Source organism: Aspergillus mulundensis (genome assembly GCF_003369625.1).
Source record: "Aspergillus mulundensis strain DSM 5745 chromosome Unknown scaffold_2, whole genome shotgun sequence".
Classification (NCBI taxonomy): Eukaryota; Fungi; Ascomycota; class Eurotiomycetes; order Eurotiales; family Aspergillaceae; genus Aspergillus; species Aspergillus mulundensis.
In genome coordinates, this window is record NW_020797890.1 from 1,120,222 (window position 1) to 1,145,344 (window position 25,123).

The 25,123-nt window shown below is 51.6% G+C and overlaps 9 protein-coding genes across 9 annotated transcripts; 6 read left to right on the plus strand and 3 right to left on the minus strand.

Annotated features, from left to right (window-relative positions):
• Positions 1-219: 219 nt before the first annotated feature.
• On the plus strand, positions 220-7,379 carry DSM5745_03047 (CCR4-NOT core subunit CDC39; the record flags this gene model as incomplete). The annotated part of the gene is made up of 4 exons (XM_026745063.1): positions 220-930; positions 984-1,308; positions 1,366-7,262; positions 7,314-7,379. 4 exons carry the CDS (start codon positions 220-222, stop codon positions 7,377-7,379), a joined length of 6,999 nt encoding a protein of 2,332 aa, XP_026605929.1.
• Positions 7,380-8,016: 637 nt separating this feature from the next.
• DSM5745_03048 (seipin) lies at positions 8,017-9,329 on the plus strand (the record flags this gene model as incomplete). The annotated part of the gene is made up of 4 exons (XM_026745064.1): positions 8,017-8,082; positions 8,138-8,322; positions 8,396-8,851; positions 8,900-9,329. 4 exons carry the CDS (start codon positions 8,017-8,019, stop codon positions 9,327-9,329), a joined length of 1,137 nt encoding a protein of 378 aa, XP_026605930.1.
• Positions 9,330-9,539: 210 nt separating this feature from the next.
• DSM5745_03049 (putative acid phosphatase) lies at positions 9,540-12,075 on the plus strand (the record flags this gene model as incomplete). The annotated part of the gene is made up of 4 exons (XM_026745065.1): positions 9,540-9,551; positions 9,608-10,503; positions 10,567-10,626; positions 10,758-12,075. The coding sequence occupies 4 exons, from the start codon at positions 9,540-9,542 to the stop codon at positions 12,073-12,075; spliced, it is 2,286 nt and encodes a 761-aa protein (XP_026605931.1).
• Positions 12,076-12,228: 153 nt separating this feature from the next.
• Positions 12,229-13,499, minus strand: DSM5745_03050 (uncharacterized protein; the record flags this gene model as incomplete). Its single annotated transcript, XM_026745066.1, has 3 exons — positions 12,229-12,671; positions 12,733-13,013; positions 13,090-13,499. The coding sequence occupies 3 exons, from the start codon at positions 13,497-13,499 to the stop codon at positions 12,229-12,231; spliced, it is 1,134 nt and encodes a 377-aa protein (XP_026605932.1).
• A 390-nt stretch (positions 13,500-13,889) lies between these two features.
• On the minus strand, positions 13,890-15,202 carry pex14 (putative peroxisomal membrane anchor protein (Pex14); the record flags this gene model as incomplete). Its single annotated transcript, XM_026745067.1, has 5 exons — positions 13,890-14,591; positions 14,640-14,724; positions 14,791-15,043; positions 15,104-15,110; positions 15,173-15,202. The coding sequence occupies 5 exons, from the start codon at positions 15,200-15,202 to the stop codon at positions 13,890-13,892; spliced, it is 1,077 nt and encodes a 358-aa protein (XP_026605933.1).
• A 500-nt stretch (positions 15,203-15,702) lies between these two features.
• Positions 15,703-17,991, plus strand: DSM5745_03052 (kinetochore-associated Ndc80 complex subunit NDC80; the record flags this gene model as incomplete). Its single annotated transcript, XM_026745068.1, has 2 exons — positions 15,703-15,747; positions 15,820-17,991. The coding sequence occupies 2 exons, from the start codon at positions 15,703-15,705 to the stop codon at positions 17,989-17,991; spliced, it is 2,217 nt and encodes a 738-aa protein (XP_026605934.1).
• A 749-nt stretch (positions 17,992-18,740) lies between these two features.
• On the plus strand, positions 18,741-19,350 carry DSM5745_03053 (uncharacterized protein; the record flags this gene model as incomplete). Its single annotated transcript, XM_026745069.1, has 2 exons — positions 18,741-19,025; positions 19,084-19,350. 2 exons carry the CDS (start codon positions 18,741-18,743, stop codon positions 19,348-19,350), a joined length of 552 nt encoding a protein of 183 aa, XP_026605935.1.
• Positions 19,351-19,592: 242 nt separating this feature from the next.
• DSM5745_03054 (SDR family NAD(P)-dependent oxidoreductase) lies at positions 19,593-20,424 on the minus strand (the record flags this gene model as incomplete). The annotated part of the gene is made up of 2 exons (XM_026745070.1): positions 19,593-20,298; positions 20,366-20,424. The coding sequence occupies 2 exons, from the start codon at positions 20,422-20,424 to the stop codon at positions 19,593-19,595; spliced, it is 765 nt and encodes a 254-aa protein (XP_026605936.1).
• Positions 20,425-21,312: 888 nt separating this feature from the next.
• On the plus strand, positions 21,313-24,700 carry DSM5745_03055 (uncharacterized protein; the record flags this gene model as incomplete). Its single annotated transcript, XM_026745071.1, has 2 exons — positions 21,313-21,324; positions 21,374-24,700. 2 exons carry the CDS (start codon positions 21,313-21,315, stop codon positions 24,698-24,700), a joined length of 3,339 nt encoding a protein of 1,112 aa, XP_026605937.1.
• Between the last annotated feature and the right edge of the window lie 423 nt (positions 24,701-25,123).

The following is a 25,123-nucleotide window of genomic DNA, read 5'->3' on the forward strand; positions in this document are numbered from 1 at the left end:
TCCAGAGTCTCGCTTTCTCTGCCATTTGACTGACTTCCGAACTTCTCTGCCACAAGCAACACATCCTCATTACCATCAGTTTCTCCTCTCCCCGCCGCAAGAGTTCCCCGTCTTGCCAGGACGACTTACCAGGCAATTATCTGGCGTCTGTCATCTTGACTACCATCATCACATATAATTTCCACCCACAACCTCAGATCAAATGATCGCGTCTCCTAGATGACCTTCCCTCCCCCTCCCCCTTCCTCCCAATCGTCGATTGCTTCTGGCACCGATAAGTCTTCCTCGACCAGGCCTCCACGGTCACAGCAGTCTCCCTGGGGTCTGCCCGTGTCGCAGTCGAGTGTTCGCCGGGGGTTGACACCGCTTGCGACCAATATTTCCAACCCCTCTGTTTCTACCCGCGGGCTGCCTCAGACGAATAGCCCTGGTCCCGGCATCTCAACCTCATCCCCTCTCACGTCATCATTCTCCGCCGTCCTGAGCTCCTCAAGGGGTCATCCACTTGGTCGGGGCATACCATCACCAGCCTCCACTCCAGGACCCTTTGCTTCGTACCAATCTGGCTCGCAGCAAAACCAGTCGCTCCCCGGTCAATCTCTCTCTTCTCCCAAAATCAGAGCTCATACCCCGTCCTCAGGGTCACATCTGGCTTCCGCAGCGGGCTCCGTCGTGGGTGGTGGAGGCTCCGGGGGAGGTGGAGGCGGGACGGGTTCTTCCAGAGGCGCAACCTTCTCTCCGCTGCTGTCCGGCACAACCGTGAATTCACCGACCGGATTCCCCTCCGACAAACCTGGTTCTGCAGCGGCTCACGGAAGTCAATCATCGCTGGCGAAAATATCCATCGCTCAGGTGTTCCTGCTATTAGATTCTATTACGGAGAAAGAAGGCCGCGAGAAGTGGGAGACCAAAGCTGCACAAATCCATAAGGTGAATCCTTTAACCCTTATGTACCCGAATACGTTCATACTAAACTCTAGTAGCTTGTTGAGTCGAACGGAATGGAGGTCTTCTCGAAGTATTTCCGACGCCTGCTCACAGGCAATGCTCCTCAGATCTTCCCGGGCCTGAACAAATCCGTCGAGAATGCCGGGAACTATCCACTTCTGGTTCAGGAGATGCACAAGGTTTCTCAGGACATAGAGCAAGCCCAAAAGATAGTGGACACAGTGGATGCATCAGAGGGCGATATCTTTCGTGACTTCGACCTTTCAACCTTCCTGGATCATTTTAAGCTTGACCCCATCGTTAAGGTTGCCTTGGCATTGACCTTTAAGACTGCGAACAAGTCGGATCTGCGTGTAAAAGGTAAGCTACCCAGATGGCGGCCGCATGAAGAACCAGTTTCTGACCAGCTGCGCTTAGCCGATGCCATCCTTGCGAACTCGATCAATCCTTTCCTCCAGAGTCTAGCGAACCCGTCCGACGTATCGAAAGACTTCAATAATCCATTTATTGGTATCACCATCGAGCGCTTTATACTATATCCACCTCGCAATTTCAGCGACGACGTGAAGTCTAAACTGCTATATGCTGCCAACCTCCGGTACCAGGCACTGGGAGTGGACTTGCCTTTCGAGGTAGCGTCCGCCCTTCAAATATTCAATTTTGTCAACCCGAAGTACACGTTGATACGGCAGCTTCATTCCAAGGGACCAAGGTCTACGTCAAGTCCTGATGCTGTGAATGAGGTTGTTTCCTTGGCCGGACCGGAGTGCTGGAACGAGGAAAGTATTGCAGCTGCCCTTCTTTTCCTGGTCCTGTCTCAATATTGGCGAGAATTTTCCCTGGAGACCTACCTTGCGACTGTTCGATCCCACTATAATGGTCGGCAAATCAACTGGCCGCTCATCTTCCAAAATTTTGATCGCGAGAGCCTAAGATTAGATGCGCGGCAATTCGCCAAGTTGTATGCGGCGCTTTTGCCGGTAGCCGCAGAGGATTCGACCCTAGACATTCAAAGGCTGTGGGGTGGTGATTGGGAACACCGTGATACTCAAATGTCCTTTTTGACTGCTTTCATCAACTCGCGAACCGATGTTTCACAAATTCCCAACCTCCGGGCTACCTTTCCCGCCGACTTTTTCTCCGACGGCCCAGAACTCGTTCGTTTACAAGGAGATCGTGCAGCAAAATCTCCTCTCCGGTCTTTGGATGTTATGAGGGCCATTTTCGAACTAGCTTTGTTCTCGCAACCTGCATGGGCTGCAACAGAAAGCCAGATGCTCATTAAAGCTGTCGTACAGTACGATCTTCCCGTCTTCTTGTGCTCCGCTTTAGCTTTACCGCAGCCATGGACCAGCGTCCAGCAGAGTTTCTTACTCCGTACCCTTGCTGTTTTTATCATGAAACAAGAAGAGGGTTATCAGCTGGCTCTCCATGGCGCCTGGCGTCAGGATAAACAATGGGTAGCGGAACAACTCTTTGCTATGTTCACCCAGGACCCTACCTCCACCGCAGCGATCTACGAACATGCGGTTGAGTATAACTGGATGGATTACCTTCTTGGCCACACAAATGGTCTCGCCATGGACCTTGCCTGTTACGCTCATCGAAAAGGTCCGTTCGAATTGGAACAGTGGGTTCGAAATACTGCATCCAAAGGTCTCATGGATATGGGCACTCTTCTGGCCAAGTACCTTCGTATCAAGGCCGATGACGAGCTTCGTGTTCAAAGAAGGGAACAGCCTGCTCCTCAGATGGTGAGCCTGTCAGTCAAAACAGTCTTTACGCTACTGTCGGTTCTAGAAGAATACGTCGGAGACCGCGAGAATATAACCCCCGTGCAACGCATCTGTATCCAAACCTACCCTCGATTGATCAATTATGGTGAAGGGTTTGATAGTATCATCGATGCAAACGGCGAAAATGGAAATGCGTTGCCCGAACTGGTTGACAAGAAGATGCAAGAGTTGTTCGGCAAAATGTACCACGAAGAGCTCTCCTTGAGGGAAATTCTTGAGCTCATGCGGCAATACAAGTCCTCTCACGACCCAGCAGAGCAGGATTTGTTCGCATGCATGGTCCATGGTCTTATTGATGAGTACCATTGCTACCATGAATACCCATTAGAGGCACTTACGAAGACCGCTGTTATGTTTGGTGGTATCATTAACTTCCGCCTTGTTGATGGTATTACTCTGAAAGTTGGCCTGGGTATGATATTAGAAGCGGTTCGAGAACACGATATCCATGACCCGATGTATAAGTTCGGCGTCGAGGCCATTGAACAATTGATCAACCGCCTACCGGAATGGGTCGGATTTTGCGCCCTGTTACTCCAGATTCCTAGTTTACAGGGATCACCAATCTTCCAAAAAGCAGAAGAGGTACTGCGCGAACAAGGAAATCAAGTCCAAGAAAACGGCCGACAAGAGAGCATTGCAGGAGGGTCTATGACGAACGGTAATGTCGACGAATCTGCGGTACCGGATGGCGCGAACCGTAAATTCCTCTCCATCCATGTCGACGCTCCTCTTCGGCCGGAGCTTTACCAGGAACCCGACGAAGAGGTGCAAGACAAGATCTTGTTTGTACTGAACAATGTGTCCGAGCAAAACATTGATGAGAAGTTGCGGGATTTAACCGATGTTCTGAAAGACCCGCATCATCAATGGTTCGCCTCGTATCTCGTGGAGGAACGTGCCAAATTGCAGCCGAACTTTCAGCAGCTATACCTTGACCTTCTGGACCGCATCGACGACAAAATACTCTGGGTTGAAGTACTTAGAGAGACGTACGCTAGTACGTCAAAGCTACTTAACTCTGAAGGAACCTTAGGGTCATCCACCGAAAGGGGTCACCTCAAGAATCTTGGTTCATGGCTGGGGTCGTTGACTATTGCCAAGGATAAGCCGATCAAACACAAACATATTTGGTTTAAGGGACTTCTGCTGGAAGGGTACGATAGTCAGCGCCTGACGATCGTCATCCCATTCACCTGCAAAGTGCTCGTTCAGGCTACACGGTCTACTGTTTTTAAGCCACCAAATCCTTGGCTAATGGACATTATCGCTTTGCTCATGGAACTTTACCACTTTGCGGAGTTGAAGCTTAACCTCAAGTTCGAAATTGAGGTTCTATGCAAGGACCTTGAAATTGACCACAAAGCTATTGAGCCTTCTGTCATCATCCGTGACCGTTCAACAGCTATTGAGGACTCGTTGTCAACAGCAAACATTCCGGATGGACTGGAAGCGTTTGAGGATATGACTCTGACCAGCATTAGCCAGGGAATTCGCAACGAGAGACTATCCCCGGCTGCTATCATGTCGACTCTTCCTAGCTTGGATAAGATCTTGGTCCTACCGTCTTCTGCAAGCAGCATGGTTGATCCCAATGTTCTTCGGCAGATTGTGCACTCCGCAGTGGAACGCGCGATTGCTGAGATCATTACACCTGTTGTAGAGCGGTCTGTCACCATTGCCTCGATATCTACTGTTCAATTGGTTTCGAAGGACTTTGCCATGGAACCTGATGAGGAGAAGTTCCGACAGGCGGCTGGGAACATGGTTAGGCAACTCGCGGGTAGCTTGGCACTGGTAACCTGCAAGGAGCCCTTAAAAGTTAGCATGACCAACTACATTCGAATGATCCAGCAAGAGTATTCGGATCAATCTATGCCGGAAGGACTTATTTTGATGTGCGTCAATGACAACCTTGACGCTGCCTGTGGCATTGTCGAGAAAGCGGCTGAAGAAAAGTCCCTTCCTGAAATTGAGAAAGTCATCGAACCTCAACTAGAAGCTCGTCGGCGCCATCGCGCGACCCGCCCTAGCGAACCGTTTATTGATCCGTCCATGACTCGATGGGGCCTGTTTATTCCTGAACCTTATCGCCAGAACCCCGGCGGTCTGAACAAGGAACAGCTCGCAATTTACGATGAGTTTGCTCGCCAAGCTCGCGGCCCAGGAACGGCCCATGCTCAGAATGTATCTACTGACTCTGGACGCCAACTTCCGGACGTTCTTCAAGAAACATATCCGCCGATCCCAAATCTTTCCACTCCCGCAGAACAGCCCGCTGTTCCGCACAGAACGCCACAACCGCAGCAAGATACTCGTCTACAGCAGTCCGCTTTAGCCGGGGCCCCCTCTCAACTCAACGGCTTCCTTGATACGCAGAACCCTCGCGACAGAGTGGAAAGTCTCGTTTCCGATCTTCAGCAAACAGCACGCAACGCCACTGAGGAACATGTGAAAGACCTCGGCCGTGATAGTGCTGTACTTCAAGAATACAACCAGGTCATGCGGACTATTGTAGCATCACAAAACGGCGAGGAGGTGGCCCGATTAACAGCGCTCAAGGCATGCACGATCCTTTACTCACAAACTCAGAGTACGTTAGAGATTGAGGTGCTCGTGCACTTGCTGGCCAAGTTATGTGACATGTCTGCCCTGGTCGCTCGCTACACCTGGACTGTCCTGGCGGAAGTCGATGATGAGCATATGTTCAACGTTCCTGTCACCGTGGCTCTTATAGATGCTGGACTTTTGGATATTCGTCGTGTCGATATGATTTTGACGAGGCTCATCCTCCAAAAGAACGTCGCTGCGCTGGACGTCCTAGCTGAACTGATGGACCAAATCCTCTTCAACGAGGAACCCTCAGCCTTGCGTTCCGATTTTTCTGGAAGTCTTGAAGCGATGAGCAAGTGGCTCGCCGAAGAGCCTGGGGTTGCGCGAGCCAAAGATATCATCAAGAAGCTACGAGAATCCGGAATCCCCGAAGTTGTGAACCCACTTCTCTCAGATAAAGCCCGTGCGAAACGGGATCAGATGGAGTATATCTTCACTGAATGGATCGGTATCTACAAGGCGCCGGGCGCTGTGGATCGTACATACTACGCTTTCCTGAAAGATATGCACCAGAGACAGGTGATGGCAAATCAAGAAGATTCCGCGCTCTTCTTCCGACTCAGCATCGACATCTCGGTCGCGAGATTTGAGCACGAGTCTCAGAACCCAAGTGGTAGCTTGGATGAGGCTTTCCTCTACATTGACGCTCTTGCTAAGCTTGTTGTCTTGCTCGTTAAGTTCCAAGGCGAGGGCACCGGCCCCATGAAGACTAGCAAGTCGGCCTACTTCAATTCAATTTTGTCTGTTCTGCTTCTCGTCCTGAATCACCATCAGGTAATGAGGGGGGAGGCGTTCAACCAGCGAGTTTTCTTCAGGCTATTCTCAAGCATACTCTGTGAATACTCCATGAGCGGGCTGCAGCATAGCGACCAGCACCAGGAGATGATGTTCACTCTGTCCAATAAACTGCTGTCTCTTCAGCCCAAGTATTATCCCGCGTTTGTCTACGGATGGTTCTCGCTGGTATCCCATCGATTCTTCATGTCTAATATGCTCAACATGCCCGACCGAGCAGGCTGGGGTCCCTACTGTGAAATCATGCAAGCACAGCTGTCTTATATTGGCGAGCAATTGAAGTCAACGAACATGACCCTCGTTACAATGGACTTGTATAGGGGCATGCTGCGCATTCTGTTGATCCTTCATCATGATTTCCCCGAATTCGTTGCCGAGAATCACTTTCAGTTCTGCAACGTCATCCCTGCCCATTGTGCGCAGCTTCGCAACTTGGTCCTGAGCGCTTATCCGTCTTCGTTCCAGAAACTCCCCGATCCATTCCGCGAAGGCCTCAAAGTTGAACGCTTAGAGGAGATGCGGGAGGCACCAAGAATTGCAGGGGACACCGCTGGCCCACTGCAAGGTGCCGGTATCAAGAACGTTGTTGATACTGCCCTTCAGAGCAACAACGTGTCGGACTCGACTATCCAACAGATCCGCGATGCCATCTATGATACAGAGAGCAAGGAGTCTGCTCTCTTCCATGCTCCGATCAATGTTAACGTTGTACTTCTCAACGCACTCGCCCTCTATATTGGTCAAGGAGCAGCATCAAAGGGAAATACTCGCGCGGCGTTTGAGAGCTCACCCCACTCGGCTTTGTTAGAGAAGCTCGCTAAGATTCTGCGGCCCGAGGCCCGCTACTACCTCCTGAGTGCAATGGCAAACCAACTTCGCTATCCTAACAGCCATACCTACTTCTTTAGCTTTGCAATCCTGCGTCTCTTCGGCACAGACTACACGGAGCAAGACGAGTCAGACATTCGTCAGCAAATCATTCGTGTGCTTCTGGAACGACTCATTGTTCACCGTCCCCATCCATGGGGTCTAATCATCACCCTCCAGGAGTTGCTGCAAAATAGTAGCTATGCCTTCTTCCACCTGCCTTTCATTCAGGCTGCGCCTGAGGTAAGTGTCGAGTCCTCCTCATCATCTATTCCTATACTAATACCCGATCAGATTGGCCGTCTATTTGATGCTCTCCTGCAGCATATCCAACAGCAAAGCCCCAGGGCGATATCCTAAGCGATGCGATTATATTTGCTTGGTAGCCTCTCCGTCGTAATCGGGCACTCATCACACGACGATTGACATGTTTACGTTTTACGGTGTTATAGAATGCCGCTGATGACACGAAGTGCCAAAACCTGGAGCATGATGGCAGGGTTATGATTTGAACCCCCTTTTTGCTCTGCATTATTTACGTTTGTTCTCTGTTTACCATCATTTTCCGGCTGGGTTACTGGGAGGGATATGCATTTCAGGACGTGGCAGCATGTTCCAAGCTTATATTTTGTTTCGTTTACATCCTTTTTTTTTCTCTTCTCTTGGTGTCTTACTATTGCTACAGCCTGCGTTGTGGCTTGTAACGATAGGGTATAAAAACATGGTCCTAATGAGTTCTGATTTGCATTATAATGGAATTGGGTGTTCACGTTGGACTTCAGGGTCTGTGATTTATTCTCAATAAATCCCGAATCTAAATAAGTCTATGATCTTAGAAACTCGTACTCCGTGCCCTGTACCTGGATCTGAACCTGTGGGGAGTTCTTATCGGGGACGGTGACGTAGATGATTTGGCCGAGCCCAGCCTCTCTCCCTCGTCCGCAGCTCAACCACCATCGCCACTCGGTCTGCTCTCCACGGCCTCCGCAGTGACATTATGGACTCGGATGACTCGTGGGACGAAGGTGTCAATACTGGTCCTTCGTTTGCCGCGAAAGCGACGGTGATCATTGCCAGCAATTCTTTCACAAACACTTGAACTAACGGTAATACTTTAGAATTCGCTGTTGGAGCCTTTACGTCCACTGGTTTCGAAAAATGCGCTGACGGCCTACCTGGGTACCTTTCTCTTCTTCGCGACCGCCATATGCATGATATTTGTATCAATCCTCGCATACGGCGTGTTCTACTACAACTTCATCCCACAGGTCGGACTTGAGCGCATTGTTCATCTACAATTTGGGTTGGTGATTCTTTATCGGCAACCGTTCTGGATAAATAGAGCTTTGCGCGGCTAATTTGTCATGTTCGTATAGAGATGACCATCCCTGGGGCATTGCGGCTCTTGATTCGTCTCTAGTATCGTCCCAACCGTACGATGTGCACGTGGAGCTCGAGCTGCCCCGGACACCTTCAAACCTAGCTACAGGAAACTTTATGCTAGACCTCACCCTTCTTTCGCATTCTTCGACGTCTGCCCGCACTGGCGAGAATACCACCGCTCCGCCTATCTCCCGCTCCCGCCGCCATGCGATCCTGACATATGCCTCACCTCTAATTGACATCACGTCCAAAGTCTCATTCATGCCTCTGTATGTCCTAGGTTGGAAGCGTGAAGCAGAGCGGCTGGTGGTGCCGCTGATGGAGAGCGTCGAGTTCTCTCGTGGTGCACATAATGTACCTGAGACTCTGCGCTTGGAGATTTATAGTGAGGAAAAGATGCAGTTCTACTCGGCGAAGATAAAGTTTAGAGCGAGCTTTACGGGGCTACGGTATGTTTTCCCCATGTCTTCGGGTATACGTATCTGATGAAGCCGCAGGTGGATTATGTATCATTGGAGGATTCCGTCATTCTTTGTCTTCAGCTTCATGTTCTGGTCGGTCTCAATGTTCTCCTTCTCTTTATGCTGGGTACTTCTCGCCTGTGTGTTTAATAATGGCGTGAAGACAGAGGAAGAGGACGAGGGGGCTATTAAGGAAGAGGACGAGAGTGAAAGTGAGCCCGCGATCAAAAAAGAACCGTCTGAGAAGCTTAGCCTCCCGGAGATTGAGTCTACTACGGCGTCGTCGGATAGAGTGCTCGATAGCGATTCAGACGATGAACTGAACCATGACGTGGGGCGCAGACGCATGATCACGACGCCCGATTCAGGGCCATCGGAGGCTGGGCTTGGAACAGGGACGGAAAGAGCCGGACCTTCAGGTGTCCAGCGGCGGCGAAGCAGGTTACTGAAGGAGGAGGATACGTAGATAGCAGCCATTTATTTATGTGATGAATGACAAGCTAATAATCGCCTGATTGTCTCCAAATTATCATGTCATCCTGGGGGTGGATGATGTCGTTTGTACCCGACGGCTATTATCGATAACAAGCGGGGAAATTCCTCCTCGCAGTCTCTTTGCGGCACTTTTAGTCTTCTTCCTAATCCCCAGCCATCCTCCTCTGCTGCATACCACCCAATGCATATCCTGGTGAGTTGAATGCGATTCTTTTAACTTCAGCTGCAGCTGACAGTTCATTTTTTCAGGTAGCGAATGATGACGGCCCTCCGTCGGACCAGTCGTCCCCTTACATCCACTCTTTCGTCCACACATTGCAGTCCGCAGGACACACCGTCTCTGTAGTCCTCCCTCACCAACAGCGGTCATGGATAGGTAAAGCCCATCTGATCGGTGCCGGCGTCAAACCGACCTACTTCCGCCCCGGAACCCTGCACAAAGACGATGGCACAACCCACGAGTACCCCCGCGGGGACGACGACCCGGATGGCGACGAGTGGGTTCTCATAAACTCGACCCCCGCCAGTTGCGTGCAGATCGGCCTCTACCACTATTTTCAGGACCGTGGGCCTGTGGACCTCGTGGTATCGGGGCCCAACTACGGGCGCAACACTACGACACTTTTCGCCATGTCGAGCGGTACAATCGGTGCAGCCATGGAGGCTGCGGCATGTGGGAAACGCTCGATCGCCCTGTCTTACGCCTTCAGCTCGCGCAACCATGATCCCGTTATAATTGCAGAGGCATCTCGGCATTCGGTGCGGGTTATCGAGCACCTTGCGAAGAACTGGGATGAGGGCGTTGACCTGTACAGCGTGAATGTGCCGCTGGAGCCTGGTGTTAGTGAAAGCAAGGTCATGTACACTGAGATGCTCGATAACCGGTGGTTTTCTGGAAGCTGCTTTGATGCGGTTGATGCTGAGGTACCGGTGGAGAATCCTGATAAGCGAGAACAGACTCTGCGAGACCAGGAGGAGAAGCTGGAGGAGGATCCCACTGTGAATGTTAACGCCACGTCTGGAAGGAAGTCGCGGATTCCTCATAAGCACTTCGTCTGGGCGCCTAAGTTCACCGACGTCTATCGAAGCGTCGAGGAGAGTGCCCCTGGAAATGACGGCTGGACTGTCAAGGAGGGAATGACAAGGTGTGTTTACTCAGTTCCATGACCTCTTACAATGCATCGTGGACCTGATCTAACATAGAACAGTGTTACCCCGCTTAAGGCCAACTTCATGCATACGCCTGGTATCAAGGGAGAGATCAAGCTGTGAGTGGTTTCGGCGAGCAGTTCCTGTCTAGACGGCCGCTTAGAACATATACCTTGCGCTCTGTTTTATCTATCAAGCGATGCTACGTTCTATATGTGGATTCATGGTCTGATAGTTCTATATCGCGTAGATCGGATAATGATGAGCCCGCCTTTTACTCCATAGTGGATTGTGACGACCCCTACGTCCAAGGACTGGTCGAGCAAGCACTCCGATCGCGTGTGGGGTCCCGCTGCCGGCAGGTATCATCTATATCAGACCTTCCCTCCCGGTCCACCCCAGTGTTCCAATACCGCGAATACGAACGCCTGGATTTCGAGCACGCCATGATGCACTCTACAACGTCCCTGACCAACGCCTACATCATCCGCAAAGCCTTGATCCGAAAACATTATCTCGCCAATACCGTCGCGAATTGGGTCACGAAACACCCAGAGAGCGTGCTAGCGAAGCACGTCAAGGTCTCCGTGGACTTTGAGCTCGATTACGCCGAGTTCCTCGACGATGCTTTACTTGAGGCTTATGAGCTCCGCGGGAGTCTAGAGAATAACGAATCAAAACCGGACTCCGAGAAGGAATGGTGGATTCTCAAACCGGGGATGAGTGATCGTGGACAGGGCATCCGGCTGTTCAACAGCGAGGACCAGCTCCGCGAGATCTTCGAGGAGTGGGAAGTCGATTCTGAAGACGAAGACGAAGACAAAGATGAATCCAATGACGAGCGCGACGACGAAACCGACAAGGCTGCTGCGAGTGGTGTAGTGACCTCGCAACTCCGCCACTTCATTGCCCAGCCCTACATCGACCCGCCTCTCCTTCTGCCCTCGCTCAACAACCGCAAATTTCACATACGAACCTACGTCCTTGCCACCGGCTCATTAAAGGTCTACGTCTTCAAGGAAATGCTCGCCCTCTTCGCTTCGAAGCCCTACGTCTCCCCAACCTCCTCCACCGATGACGCCGAATCCGAAGACCCCGTCGCGGATCTAACCCGCCACCTAACAAATACCTGCTTCCAAGATAAGGCCCTACCAGAGTCTGAAACCGTCCGCCGCTTCTGGGATCTCCCATCCAGCCCGCCGCCGAGTGCGAAGCTCCCCAACACCTGGAAGGAAGACGTCTACGAGCAGATCTGCGCTGTAACAGGCGAGCTCTTTACTGCTGCCGCGCGGGGCATGATGATCCATTTCCAGACGGTCCCGAATGCGTTTGAAGTCTTTGGTGTGGACTTCTTGGTCGATGAAGGTGGCAATGTGTGGTTGTTGGAGGTCAATGCGTTCCCGGACTTTGGGCAGACTGGCGAGGAGTTGAGAGAGGTTGTTGTGGGAGGGTTGTTCGGGGGTGTGGTTGATGTTGCTGTTAATGGGTTCTTTGGGGAGGGTGGTGAGGTGAAGGAGGATAATGGGATGAGGCTGGTTGCGGAGTTGGATCTTGGGAGGAAGAATTGATTTTTGTTACAATTGTGGTCAAAGCTGACGGCGTTGTAGAAGAGAATGGTATAGATGGTCGGATGTTAAAAGTTTGATAGATGCCTAGATAATTGGTTGCTTAATGTATTGCTCTTCGGTTGCGTTTTACTTATATATAGTCTATGAACCTCACTAGCCAAACCTCTGCTTTGCCAATGTCTTCAACCACCCGATTGTCTCTTCCTCCTTCTCCCGATATTGCCTAACTCTCTCCTCCCGCTCCGCCGTTTTTGCCCGCAAGATTTCCTCTCTGCGAAGCTCTCGCTCATTCTTCTTACGCTGCTCCCTCTCCCTAGCAGATTTGATAGCAGCAAGATCATTCTCGCCAGAGCCCATGAGCTCGTCATCCGGCGCACCCTCTGTAGGCGAGCCACCGCGGCGCGACTCTGCAAACGCCCGATTAGACGTTGCAGCCTCTCGCCGCTTCTCCATGCGGCGCTCGTGTGTGCCTGGCTCGGCGCGCGGCGCAACTTCGTCTTCCATATGGCGGACCGTCGACCTGTGTGAGCGAATTTCGGCACGGTGCTGTTGACGCGCGTCATATCGGTCTGCCATAGCGTCTTCTATGGCGGTTTCTGTGGCTGATTAGTATGCCGACCGCTTCTACTTGAATAACATCGTTCACAAAGGACGTACCTTTCCGCAATTCTAGATCTTGCATGGTTGGTATTGCTGGGCCAGGCGCACGTCCACGACTTGGACCGTACTGGGGCATGGGGCCGTACTCATCGTCATCGTCATCATCATCTTCCTTTTCATCGCTTTCGCCAGTATCAGCGCTAGGTACAGTTCCCTGTTGCCTTTCCCCTCCCGCGCTCTTGTACGAATCTTCCGGCCCCGGCGCAATTGCGATAGCACTTCGTGCCTTCTCCAGAGTAGCAGGGTCATACCACCCCTCCGCCAATTCTCCACGGTTCCTAATATGTCAGCCCCTGACCCATCTCCAACGAAACGTACACGCGCAATCCAGGGCAAGCAAGCTATATCACCTACCATTTCCCCACAAAACTCTTCCACCGCCCCTTCAGCTCATCCTCCGCCATGTCCTCGAGTAACTTCCCCTTCTGGATATCGAGGTACATCGCAAACATTGGCTCGTAGATCTCTAGGTCTCGTTTTCTCAGTTCGCGCGCTTTGAAGGGGAGGGTTATTATTGCGACTCTTCTTTCGGGTTGAGGCTCGCGTTCGGTGCGTCGGTCGCGGTCGCGGTCGCGGCGATAGGAGTGGGAATAAGAGTGTGGGTGTCCATGTCTGTGGCGGCGCTCGCGCTCACCCTCGCGATCACGATCGTAGTCATCGCGGCGATGGTGCTTGCAATGTTCGTGAGATCGTCTTGTTGGGGATCGCGAGCGGGCGCGTGAGGGGGAGGTTGATATTTGGTGATATTCGGAGGGGGGTGGCATGGTGACTTTTCTGTCTTCTTTTTGTTTAGTGCTCCGAGCTGTAGAGAGGCCTTCTTCAAGCCCTCTTGAATCTGGTTGGTCGAGAAGATATGAAGGTGAGGTACGAGGCGGAGTGGAAAGGTAAAGATGGAGATGCCAAGAATTGGTGATCAGACGCATCTTCACATGCTGATTTACCCTGACTACTCCACGCTATGGGCTATTATACGCGCAACGCMTCTGCATCGAGATGTGCAGTAGGAGAACTCAGTAGATCACAGTCGAGTAAAGCTCTTTTGGTCTTCGTTGAACTTGGCAACCCCGCCATAATGGAGAATTGACAAACACTAAAAGGTACAGAAGGTAGTCCGTACAATGGCTCTAGATATATGCATCAAACGGTTAGAAAGACTAACTAGGAGGCGCGCTCGACTGTTCCGCGCCAGTGTTTTCACCGGACGCCGGAGTGGAAGGAGATGACGCGGGCTTGGATCGATTCGCAGCAGCCAACTGCCAGGCAGGAATTGAGGGGGACTTGCTGAACCGTGATAGAGGGTTGGTGGGGTTGGCAGAGCCGGCGCTCGGAGTTGCCGCTCCGGAAGGAGTTTCAGATTGGGATGGAGTAGGCGTAGTTCCGTTGGTTGCGGGTGCGGACGAGGGCGAGGCGGACTCAGTGCTAGGGACGGTTGTATCAGGTACCCTTGCGCTAACCGGAGAAGGAGCAGCAGCACCACCAAGTCTGTTACCCAAAAGTGTCTTCAAGCTCTTCAGTTCGGTTCCCAGCTCCCGCAGTCGGTTTTCATTGCCCTCGCGTGCCCCCTCTAGCGCCTTCGGGATGGCGTCTTTCAGTGCGTTGACCTCATCATTGATGCGCCTAGTCTCGTCATCGCGCCGCCGCGACGCAGTCTTCAGATCGGCAACCAAAGTCTCTACGTCTCGCAATGTAGCATCCAACTTCTCAGTACGCGCCTCTTCAGCCGTCTTCAGGGCGGCGGTGTCAGTCGAGAGCTGTTCGATCAAAGCAAAAGCTCGTGAGAATTGCTCATCGATATTCTGCTTGTCTTGTTCTAATTGAGGCGGAGTCGGGGGTGCGATCAAAGGTGTGATATATCGCTAGATCCGTCAGAAGTCGAACCGCAGGGATGTGATATATCTGCCTACCTTTGCTACTGTGTAGAGTCCAAAACTGACTCCGCCCATAACCGTAGCCATTATGAACCAGTCGCGCCAATCCCGTTTCGGGGGCCTTTTCATCCGGCATTAGTCAATTGTTCCTTCGCAATTAGGGATTGGGCAGTCGACTCAAACTCACTCTGGCGGGGGTTGCCACTGGCCATACGGTGGGTAGCCATATCCTTGTGGTGGTGGAGGGGGTGGCCGGTAGATGGGCTGTTGTGGTGCGGCTTGGTATCCCGACGATGTCGACGATGCTGCGGCTACCACTGACGGGTCCTCGCCGGTGCGGGCGAGAGCTACATCAATCTCTTCTTTTGTAAGGTTCTTAGATTGTAGAAAAGATATCCTCTTCTCGATCGGAGCTGAGGCCACAGAGGGATCCTGTAGGACTATGGGAGAGAAAGTGTGAGTATGCTATATCGCGATAGGAAAGGCGTTCGAGTACGCACATGTCACCTAGGCGATCCGTCAGTCAGCTCCGTGATCCACACCCGGAGTCTAGAGGGCGCAACACTTACAGCTGAGGAGATCAACTCCTCTCGAACCATGGTGGCTTATCCTTCGATTGACTACTAGTCAAAGAAGAGGAGGTGCATGGATTTGGAAAGGGGAATGGGGAAGGAAGGGAAGAAGAGATGGCAGGGAGTTGGAGAAGCGCCGCATCGGCACCGAAAGCATGAACCTCGGGACGTTTTGCCGCCCGCGTAGTACTACTATGGCGGAGGCTCGGAGCCTTCCCCGGAGTCTCGTGATCCTTGATGCCGGAACCAGGTATGGCAGAATGAGTTCCGCCCAAGATACACCGCTTACTTATCCTAGAACAAGGTGGGACCGGGGGGTTCTTGTTTACATTCGGGGCATCCTGCGATTATTTACCAGCGCAGTCACGACTCACTTCTTTTCCGCACCAGTACCTGGTTTTCGGCCTTTCTTACTGGGGAACCCCCAAATCCAGACGCTTGGGTCGTATTGGCTGACACTTGCTTTTTTTTTTTTTGAATAATTGTCAAATCCGTGTCACGCTGCGGTCGCAGCTTCCCGATCCACCATGTCGCAAGATACAGGATTATTTAGCATCAAACGCCCCCGCGACGTAAGTCTAGTGCCGCCTCTTTCTTCGCATTAGAATATTCGCAGGATAAGGGAATGACGTTTGTTTGTACAGACATTGGGGAGCGTCCAAAATTATTCAGGTCTCCCGCAGCCGTCGTCAGCCCTGAAGCGCACCAGCTCAATCGGATACCAGAACCCGCCGTTCACTTCCCAACACACACGCTCCATGTCCCTGATGAACTCCGTTGGTCGCCCTCAGCAACCGAACTTTCAGCGATCATCGTCTGGAGGCTTTGGCGCGGATCCCGGTCTTTCGTCTGTCAGACGCTCCGTTTCAAGCAATGTCTTTCACGGAGCCAGCGCTGGACGGCCGAGCTTTGCCCCAGGCTCAATGTCATCCAACTCGGCTTCCCAGAGCTTACAGAGAAGGAGCAGTGTATTCTCACGACCTTCCACGGGCGGTGCCATGGGTCACCAGTCATTTTTCACACAAGTGCCTTCGGCCGCCGGCGTTCCTAGAGATCCACGACCTCTCCGAGACAGATCTTTCCAGGCTCGCATTGCGCAGGAGCTGCTGGAGTACTTAACCCACAATAATTTTGAGCTCGAAATGAAGCATTCTCTTGGCCAGAATACTCTTCGATCGCCAACTCAAAAAGATTTCAACTACATCTTCCAATGGCTGTACCATCGGATTGACCCAGGATACCGGTTCCAGAAAGCGATGGATGCGGAGGTTCCACCAATCCTAAAGCAGCTACGCTACCCGTACGAAAAGGGTATCACGAAATCGCAGATAGCGGCTGTCGGAGGTCAAAATTGGCCTACATTCCTAGGAATGCTCCACTGGCTGATGGAACTGGCGCAAATGATGGATCGGTTTGCTCTAGGAGAATACGACGAGGCTTGCGCGGAGATGGGAGTGGACGTCTCGGGAGACCGTATCATCTTCCGTTTCCTCACAGGGGCCTACCACGACTGGCTACAGGGTGGAGAGGAGGAAGATGACGACGCTGCTGGACAAAGGCTTGTCCCTCACATTGAACTCATGGCCCAGGAGTTTGAGAAAGGCAATGAGAAGTACGTCCAGGAGATGCAGGTTTTGGATGCTGAAAACCGGTCACTGCGCGATCAAATCGAAGAACTGGAGAAGAATGCTCCCGACATGGCCAAGCTTGACAAGCAGTTTAGGATCCTGGAGGATGACAAGAGAAAGTTTGAAGACTACATTCAGAACGTGCAAGGCAAGATCGAAAAGTACGAGAGTCGCATAACCTTTCTGGAAGACGAAATCAAAAAGACAGAATCGGAGCTGCAAGCCGCTGAGGAAGAACGGGCGGGGCTTCAGGCTAGCGTCGATCAACAAGGCCTAACGATCCAAGATATTGATCGCATGAACACCGAACGCGACCGACTTCAGAGGAGTCTCGATGATACCGTCAATCGCCTGGAAGAGACACATGCCCGAGTGATGGCCAAAGAATCTGAAGCTAGCGCTAAACTCGAAGACCTAGAAGAACTCGTCAAGACCTATAATACACTAGGTTACCAAAACAGTCTCATCCCTTCGACTGCCGTCAATGCTAACGGACAAGACTACGAGCTCGGCCTGAACGTGAACGAGCGTAGTTTCTCTGCATCACAGATCGGTGGCATTCCTAGCAGAATCTCACCGGAAGCTGATAGGCTGTTAGCTGAGCCTTTCACTGGCTATCATCCAGCACACCTGTTGAACTTGGACCTACGGGGCATGGTTCGCAGCAATCTACAGGCACTTCGGAAAGAGATAAACGAGCGCAGAAAGCGCGGAATTGATGCCGATTTGGAAAGACGAAACCTGTTAGATAACATCAAGGAAGCCATGGATGAGAAGCGGAGCGAGGTTGAGGCGCTAGAACATAAGCGACGCACAGCGCAGGAAGATTTCGAGCGGCTCAAAGAGGTTACAACCACCCAGAAACTCGCATCAGACGCGCAGATTGAGAAGATGGAGAAAGAGTTGGCGAAGATGCAAGCCACCATGAGTGAGAGTGTTCAGCTCATGGAGCAACGCGAAATGAACACCAATATCGAGTATGAACAGCTCACGCTCCGAGCCAATACTCTTCGAGAAGAATTGCACACCAACGTCGAGAGCATGTTGAACGATGTTATCCGGTTCAAGGTCCATGTGCAAAAAGGTCTGGAAGACTACGAAAACTTTGTTGTGGATGAAGTAGAACAGGAGTTGGGTGGCGACATGCAGATGGACGAAGAAGGTCCTATGTCTACCGAAGAGCTCTGAAGCCGATGATAACCCCGTCACGGACCCCTCACCTGCGCTGCTGCTAGCATTTCCACGTGCTTGAGCTGCCTTGAGAATATCAATCTTTAATACCAATCTACAAATGCAGGCCACGACTGTCAAGAACGCGCTCAATTTGGTCACGAACGCCATGGTGAAATCTATACTGTGTTGGCGAGCAGATATCTTGTTGGTCAGCCAACAATTCGTCCATGACTTTGTCTGCACAACCTTCTTCCAGGTTTACAAGAACGATTGCCTGGATCTATCTTGACAAACGTTCTAATTTTGAAGCCGTGCCCTTCTATCTCTATGCTGCCGGCAATATTCAATTATAGATCGGTGTATTGGTATCTGGCTGTCTTTTGGCACTTTGTCGTTGTTTTTGCGGGCGGGACTTGATTTGGCTGTATTCAGCTTTATTCCTTTTTGGACGGATATATGCTTGTATGACTTATTTATGGAGATTACGGACAGTCTGATACCATTGTGCTTGGGTTTTGTGCTATGATTTTATTTCATTTGGCTATACATATATCAGGTCCTTGGAGTGCAGCGCCAATGGCAACATATTTGTCCATACCACGCTCACATGCTCGACGCCCAGGTTCCACGCCAGCTGGATTGCAAACCCTCCGTGCTTATTCTGGCCAATTGGCTAGGCCATGCACAGGAGAACTAGGGCAGCCCACAAGTTGTGTGAGTTATACGGCGTGGACGGTGCCACACAGCGCCCCAATCACTCAGGCATGCGCCTCTCTGAAGAGCTTCGGCTGATTTCTCGCCATGTCCCAGGCCTAGACGTGTTGACTGGGGTAAGAGGTTCAAGGCATGCCCCTCTCCCCGAAGACAAGCATATAAGGCGCGGTGCAGTCGACCTTCGGCTGCGGCTCAACATCCCTCAGCAGGCTCTCCGTTGTATTGAGGTTGACTATCCATCGACGGTCCGCCAACTCAAAATCATGACGACCTCTGCTACCTTGAGTGCGGTCTCTGCCCTTCTCATAGGCAATGCGGTAGCTCAAATAACCATCGTATGTGCCCTGCTGGAGGGAGCATCATTGTTCGTGCATGTGCTAACATATCTTGCAGACCATCCCTCCCCTGCCAGACCGTCCTTCCGTCCCTATGCCAACTATCCCAAGCACCATCTCTCTCCCGAGTCTCCCAAGCCTCCCAATTCTCACCTCTTTCCCACGCTCCGCATGCGTTCCTTTACCGCCTATTCCTACTGCCACTGTAATCCCAACTCTAGTGGCTACAGCATCTACCGCTAGCTCCGATAGCGACACTGAACCGTTGCTCAATGACCAGTTTGAGCGGACGCACCCGCGGCAGATGGTGCTAGTTGATCTTTGAAAGCTTTCTCGTCTATCTTATGGGTCTTTACAGGTTGCCAGGATGCGTCTCGCTTAGTGTTAGCTCTATGGTCACTCGACACAATGTTGCTTAGCTTGGAATATTAGTTTTATTCTACGTGCTGAACCGCTCGAACTTGGCCTCTAATGGTGCCACCTAGCAGGCGTATTGCTATAGAGATTTAGGGCCAGATCAAACACAATGATGGATCTCTCTGTATATGCACTACCTGAGCAACATATTCACTTCAGCCCTCCAGTTACCTCCACCACACTACCAGTCATATACGAACTCTGCGGGCTGAACAAAAATGCGACAACATCCGCCACCTCCGACGGCTGTCCCAACCTCCCCAGAGCGAGCCCGCTAATTAGTCGCTGATTTGCATCCCCGCCCTCAACATTTCCGGCCATGGTTGGCGTATCCGTATATCCTGGGGCAACCGCATTAACTCTAATACCCCGCGGTCCGAGCTCCAACGCAAGAGCCTTGGTGAACCCCACGATGGCGTGTTTCGTCGCACAGTACACCGTGTAGCCCGAGTATCCACGAAGCCCACAATTACTCGCGACGTTGACAATGGAGGACTGCCCAGAGAGAAGCGGAACACAGGCGCGGCTCATATTGAAGGTCCCGCGAACATTGACCTCCATCAGGCGGGTGAAATAGGAGTCTGTCGTCTCTGTGATGGGGATATTGGTCGGGTTGATCCCGGCGCAGTTGAAAAGACAGTCCAGTTTGGGCTCTGCTCCAGTGCTGGTAGGGATAGACTTGACGACGGCCTCGCAGTCTGCTGGCGAGGATACGTCACACTTCTGGTAGACATGCTTGGGCTGGGACGAACCACTTTCCTCCAGGTCGGTTTTGACCTGCTCGAGGAAATCGGTGCTGATGTCGCAGAGGATCAGGGTTGCACCGAGGCCATCGAGCGTTTTTGCTGTAGCCCGCCTGAAAAAGATATGAGTTGGCTACTCACGGGACTGTACATGATGCAAGGACAATGGACATTGCTCACCCTATACCACTTCCTGCACCAGTGATGAGAACTTTCTTGCCTTCGAAACTCTGAGCCATTTAAGTGAAGATAGTATGTTGTTTTTGAATGGGTATTTGGGGTTCGTGGCTTTATCTGCAATCCATTTGGAGACTGAGGGGCAATCCTGTGTTCAACTATGAGCTCTCCAAACCCCAATTGTGGAGATGTGGAGTCGATCTTATCATGGCAGTAGCAATAGGAGGCTCGAAAGGACTCAGGAGGACAGAGTGAGATAATAGCTGAGCCTGGTACTAATTTGATGATCTTTAACAGACTATCTTGCTGTCCTGCTCACAAATGGTGTTGAAGTCCTCCAAGGCCACCATTTCACGAAAGAGGCTTTATGTCCAGCAGTAAATGCTGGCAGGTAAAATCTCACTTGAACGTCCATATTAATCGCTCTCTTCTATGGCATTTCTAAGCATATGTATTGACAGGCAGGTTTTACCCCGTACGGGAGAGTAGATGTACGAGTGGCACGTGACCAGTCGTATACTCTGTAGAGAGCAAGGCTCTGATTGGTGAATCTCATGATTACTCAGCGTCTTTCTCAAAGCTCAAAAAAGCCAAAGAAATCGAGGCGATCTCGAACTTGTCTTCAGAAGCCACACCTTCAAATCTCGACCCTCGTTACGCTACTTTCTTTGTTACCGAAGTCTCGGATCTCCAAATCCTCTCCTCCCGCGAACCATTTGGGAATGCAGTGTCCAGTCAGCTCTTAGACATGCGCAACAGAGCATCACTCCGACGGCGACACCGAGATTTGGATCACCTTGCGCTCGCCCTATTACCCTCCGTCGTGTCATGACAAGGTGCCCTCCTCCAGCTCGCTTGCTGTGTCTGCATTGCAGGTCTTTCTTGCGTCCTCTTTTCGCCGTCGCTTCTTCGCCGTCGCCAGCAGCACCTCGTTCCGGTTGGAGGCTACAATGGAGCAAGCAGTACTCCGTTGGCGCCCGACGTCCGGTTTTTGATTCTGAATTTTTAAAGAGTCTCAATCGCCTCTATCCCCTGGAACGCCAGAACTTGGAGGCGCATGGGAAGAAAGTGAAGCCCTGGGTTTCTTTAATAGAGGAATTCTTGCGGCGAAACTCGAAAGATGCAGGGACACACTCGGCCTCCGGCAATTCATCGGGGATAACTCGAAGGTCGTTTGCAGAGACTATCGACTTGGCCAACCATCTGAGCACCGCCCGGACGGAGCTCAATAGGGACCTTTTAGCTCATATTGGGTTCAAGTTGAACAACTGGTCAACGGTATACGGCACGCTCAGCAGATTAGTGGATGCTGCGGAGGCAGTCTGGGAGGCTTCTGCCTCGCCGCCTGGAGTCATAGAGGATAGAGCCAAATGTTCGAAGCTCTCGCTCGACGAACTTACCGATGAGGATTCCTCCCCACAGTCCCGGCGGACTTCGAAAATTACCGGATTGGCCAGTCTGGATTCGCTTACCTATAGGCCATTCGCGCGCGACTACCATATGTTGCTCATGGCTGAAGTTTGGAAAAGTTTAGGCATAATTATTCTCTACGCTGTAGATACGTCTCCGGCTAAATCCAAGCTAGCCATGTCAGTGGTGTATCGCACCCTTGCGCGGCTTCACCATTCTGGTCTTGTTTCTGAACGTGTCTACAAGTACACCACTCCAGGTATCTATCAGGCTACGTTTCGGCCCCCGGGAATGCATCTACTATCCAGTCACATCATGGACGTCCTTTCGGACGCTGCCTGGACGGTGCATGAGGCTGAAGTTGCAGCGGAAGCAGCTGCCGCAGGAAAAGACGCCCCCTTTCTTCCTGCCAAGATCAACATCAAAGAGCTAGGGCACGAGATTTGGTTGGAATTCATCCTGTGGTGCTGCGTCGAACATGGACACATCAACGAGGGAATCTGGCTGGTTGATAAATTGGTGAGTCGACAACGAAAAGGGTGGAAGTTCCAGAGCTGGGCGCCCCTTCTTCGCGACGAACAATCCTTGCGCAACACTAGGATCAGCCGAGAAGTCTCAACATGGCCTTCACCCGATTCGGCAAGTGTCAGTCCCGAACCGCAGAAACGTACCGACTCTCCCTCGCTTTTTCACGGGCTGGGCAAGCAAACAATCAGTGTTGAAGTAGTTCAAGCATTGTTAGATAACCTGCTCAACCTTGTTCATATGGGAATGAGCACCGGGGGTACACCTGCGACTGAACTTCTCCGTCGCATCGACAACCTCAAGTTCACAATTACCTCCGCTACAGCATCTGACTCCAAATTTCTGCCCACAATCAGAGCAGCTAACTGGTTTACTACCCGTGTGATGGAATCAGGCGGGCTGATCCCCGAAGCTGATCCGCAAACGTTTGATGATTTCCTCAAGCTTACACCTCATGTTGTCCCGCCTTGGAGCAACGGCATGTGCCCTGTAGAAGAGGAGGCCCTAGCAAAACTTCATCGATCTCAGCTCTACGACGACACGTCTGCTTTTACCGGCTTAATGGAATACAACCTGAAGTTCCACTCTTTTCAGAGATTTACCGGAAGCGCCCTGAACTTGTTTGCCCATTTGCAAGCCGTTATGGACACGTGCAAAATGCGACGCCTTGATGATTTCTTTTCGTCACAGGTAGGAAGCGATAGCGCCCATCCTTCCAGCCATAGCGATGATATTGCACCCTTCGAATCGTCGATTCCGCAACTTTCAAACGTTACGCTTGCCCATTTGTTCGATCTGATTACTGTATCACGAGCGTACGCATTCGGCGAGTGGCTGCTTTTGTCTGGTGATATCGATGGGCCTACAGTGCCCGCAAGCGCATATGGAGATCAGGCCTTGGCACCATCTCTCTTGCGGTTCGCGGCTGCTACCAAGAATGACACTGTAGGCGAGTCCGTCGTACAATCACTCGCTGAGCCTATCTCTCTCAACACTCTTCGGGCGCTCCTAAACTATCGCATCACCATGCATCAATGGGACCGGGTCGTCCCAACCCTCAGGTACATTCGCGATAATCGAATCAAGACTTGGGCACATAGCAACATCGCGGCCATTGCTGCGGAGATCATCCGTCTGGAGCATGCCCTACGGCTACAGCCGCAAGTACAAAACCCGGACGACACGGTGATTTCCGATATTGAAGTGAATCTTGTGGAAGCAAAGAAAGTCCTCTATCGCATTTTATTCGGCGAGTTTGACGAAAATCCTTGGCGCAAGCGCCGCAACCCTAACTTCCAAGCGCACACCCTCATCAGTTTCACACGCCTCTTCCGTCATTTGCCCTCTCCTTCTCTCCACGAAATCGCCGACTCCGTCTTCGAGTCTGAGTACGTTCCTATGTACCGTCTTCCTTATATCCCCTCCCCGCCGTTCCACACTGTTCTCGCCGCTATCGTCGAGACTCAGGGTCCTTCCGCTGCCATGAAAATCTATAAGCGCTTTTGTGTGAGTTACAGCTCACCGGAGTTCAGTCATCTTGTCGTAGGCGGTATTACGCGTTTCTATCAGAAGGCTGAGCGGGATTTTCGGAGAGGCGATCCAGACTTCGACGCCGCTTATTTCCACCACCTTCAGAAGAAAATGGTGTTCCCTAATCCGAATACTGTGAGAATTCTTACCCAGGCGGCTGTTCGGGAATACCAAGCTGCTGTAGCCGAGATTGAGGCGGAGGCAGAGGCACGGCCAGAGTCAAATCCAGAGTCCGCGCCAGCGTCGCCAGAGTCAAGTTTAGAAAGCACGGTACCTGAGCAGTCTTCTGGTGAACCCTTGTCTCTTCCCACCGACGATGAAATCGATCCGCTTTCGAGCCAATCGTCATCACCTCTAACACCCGCGGAAAGGAAAGCCGAGGCAGAAAGAACCCTCATCTTCTGCATCAGACGCTTCGAGATTTTCCACATGAGCGACATTGAGATTGCCCGTGAGGTCGGCGAAGAACTCTACTCTAACTACAAAATAACCAACAAAGATAGACGAGAGTGGGACCGCCGAATGAAAAGCGAGTCAAAGCGCAAATGGGAGAAGCTGCAGGAATTGCAAGGACGGTTGAAGGTGACCGGAGACACCCATCAAGACATCAAGAATAACGCGTCCATAAACAGAAAAGAGAGACGCGTAATATGGCAAAAGATGCGGAAATTGAGAGAGAAGCTGAAGGAGAAGGAAAGGGCTCGGAACGATACCAAGCTGCACGTCCTCTTGGACATGGCCACACGTGAGCGTGAGCGCAAGCCCGACCACGAACCCGTGCCTATGACAAAAAGCGAGATGAGGCGGCACAGGCGCCAAAAAGGCATTGAGAAGAGAAAGGCCAGGGAGAAAGACGAAGAATCTAGACCTTGATGGTTGGATTCATACCCATACTAACCTATACGTGTACTATATTATAGAATAGAACCTAATTGTATATACAACGAAGCGAGCGCTCATCTATCCTGCCAGAATAAACTCGAATACGAGTGCAATGTTCGGGGTTGGGAAGGACCAGTATACTAGGCAAGATACCCGCGGAAGGAGCAACTGTCCCCATCGCACCTGCCTCCCAACGCTGCGCGCAGAAGAGTACTTTCTAGGAAGGAACGACCGCCGCAAAACAGGAAGGGACAACCCGACCGCACCATCTGGCAGAATAAATATGGCCAAACAAGAAAGGAACGACTGACTACCTCGGATATACAAAAAGGGACATTAAAAGTAGGGATATAGTCAATTCTGTATAGATACTTTTGATTGACCATAGTCGTACCTATAAAGTATCTACTTAAA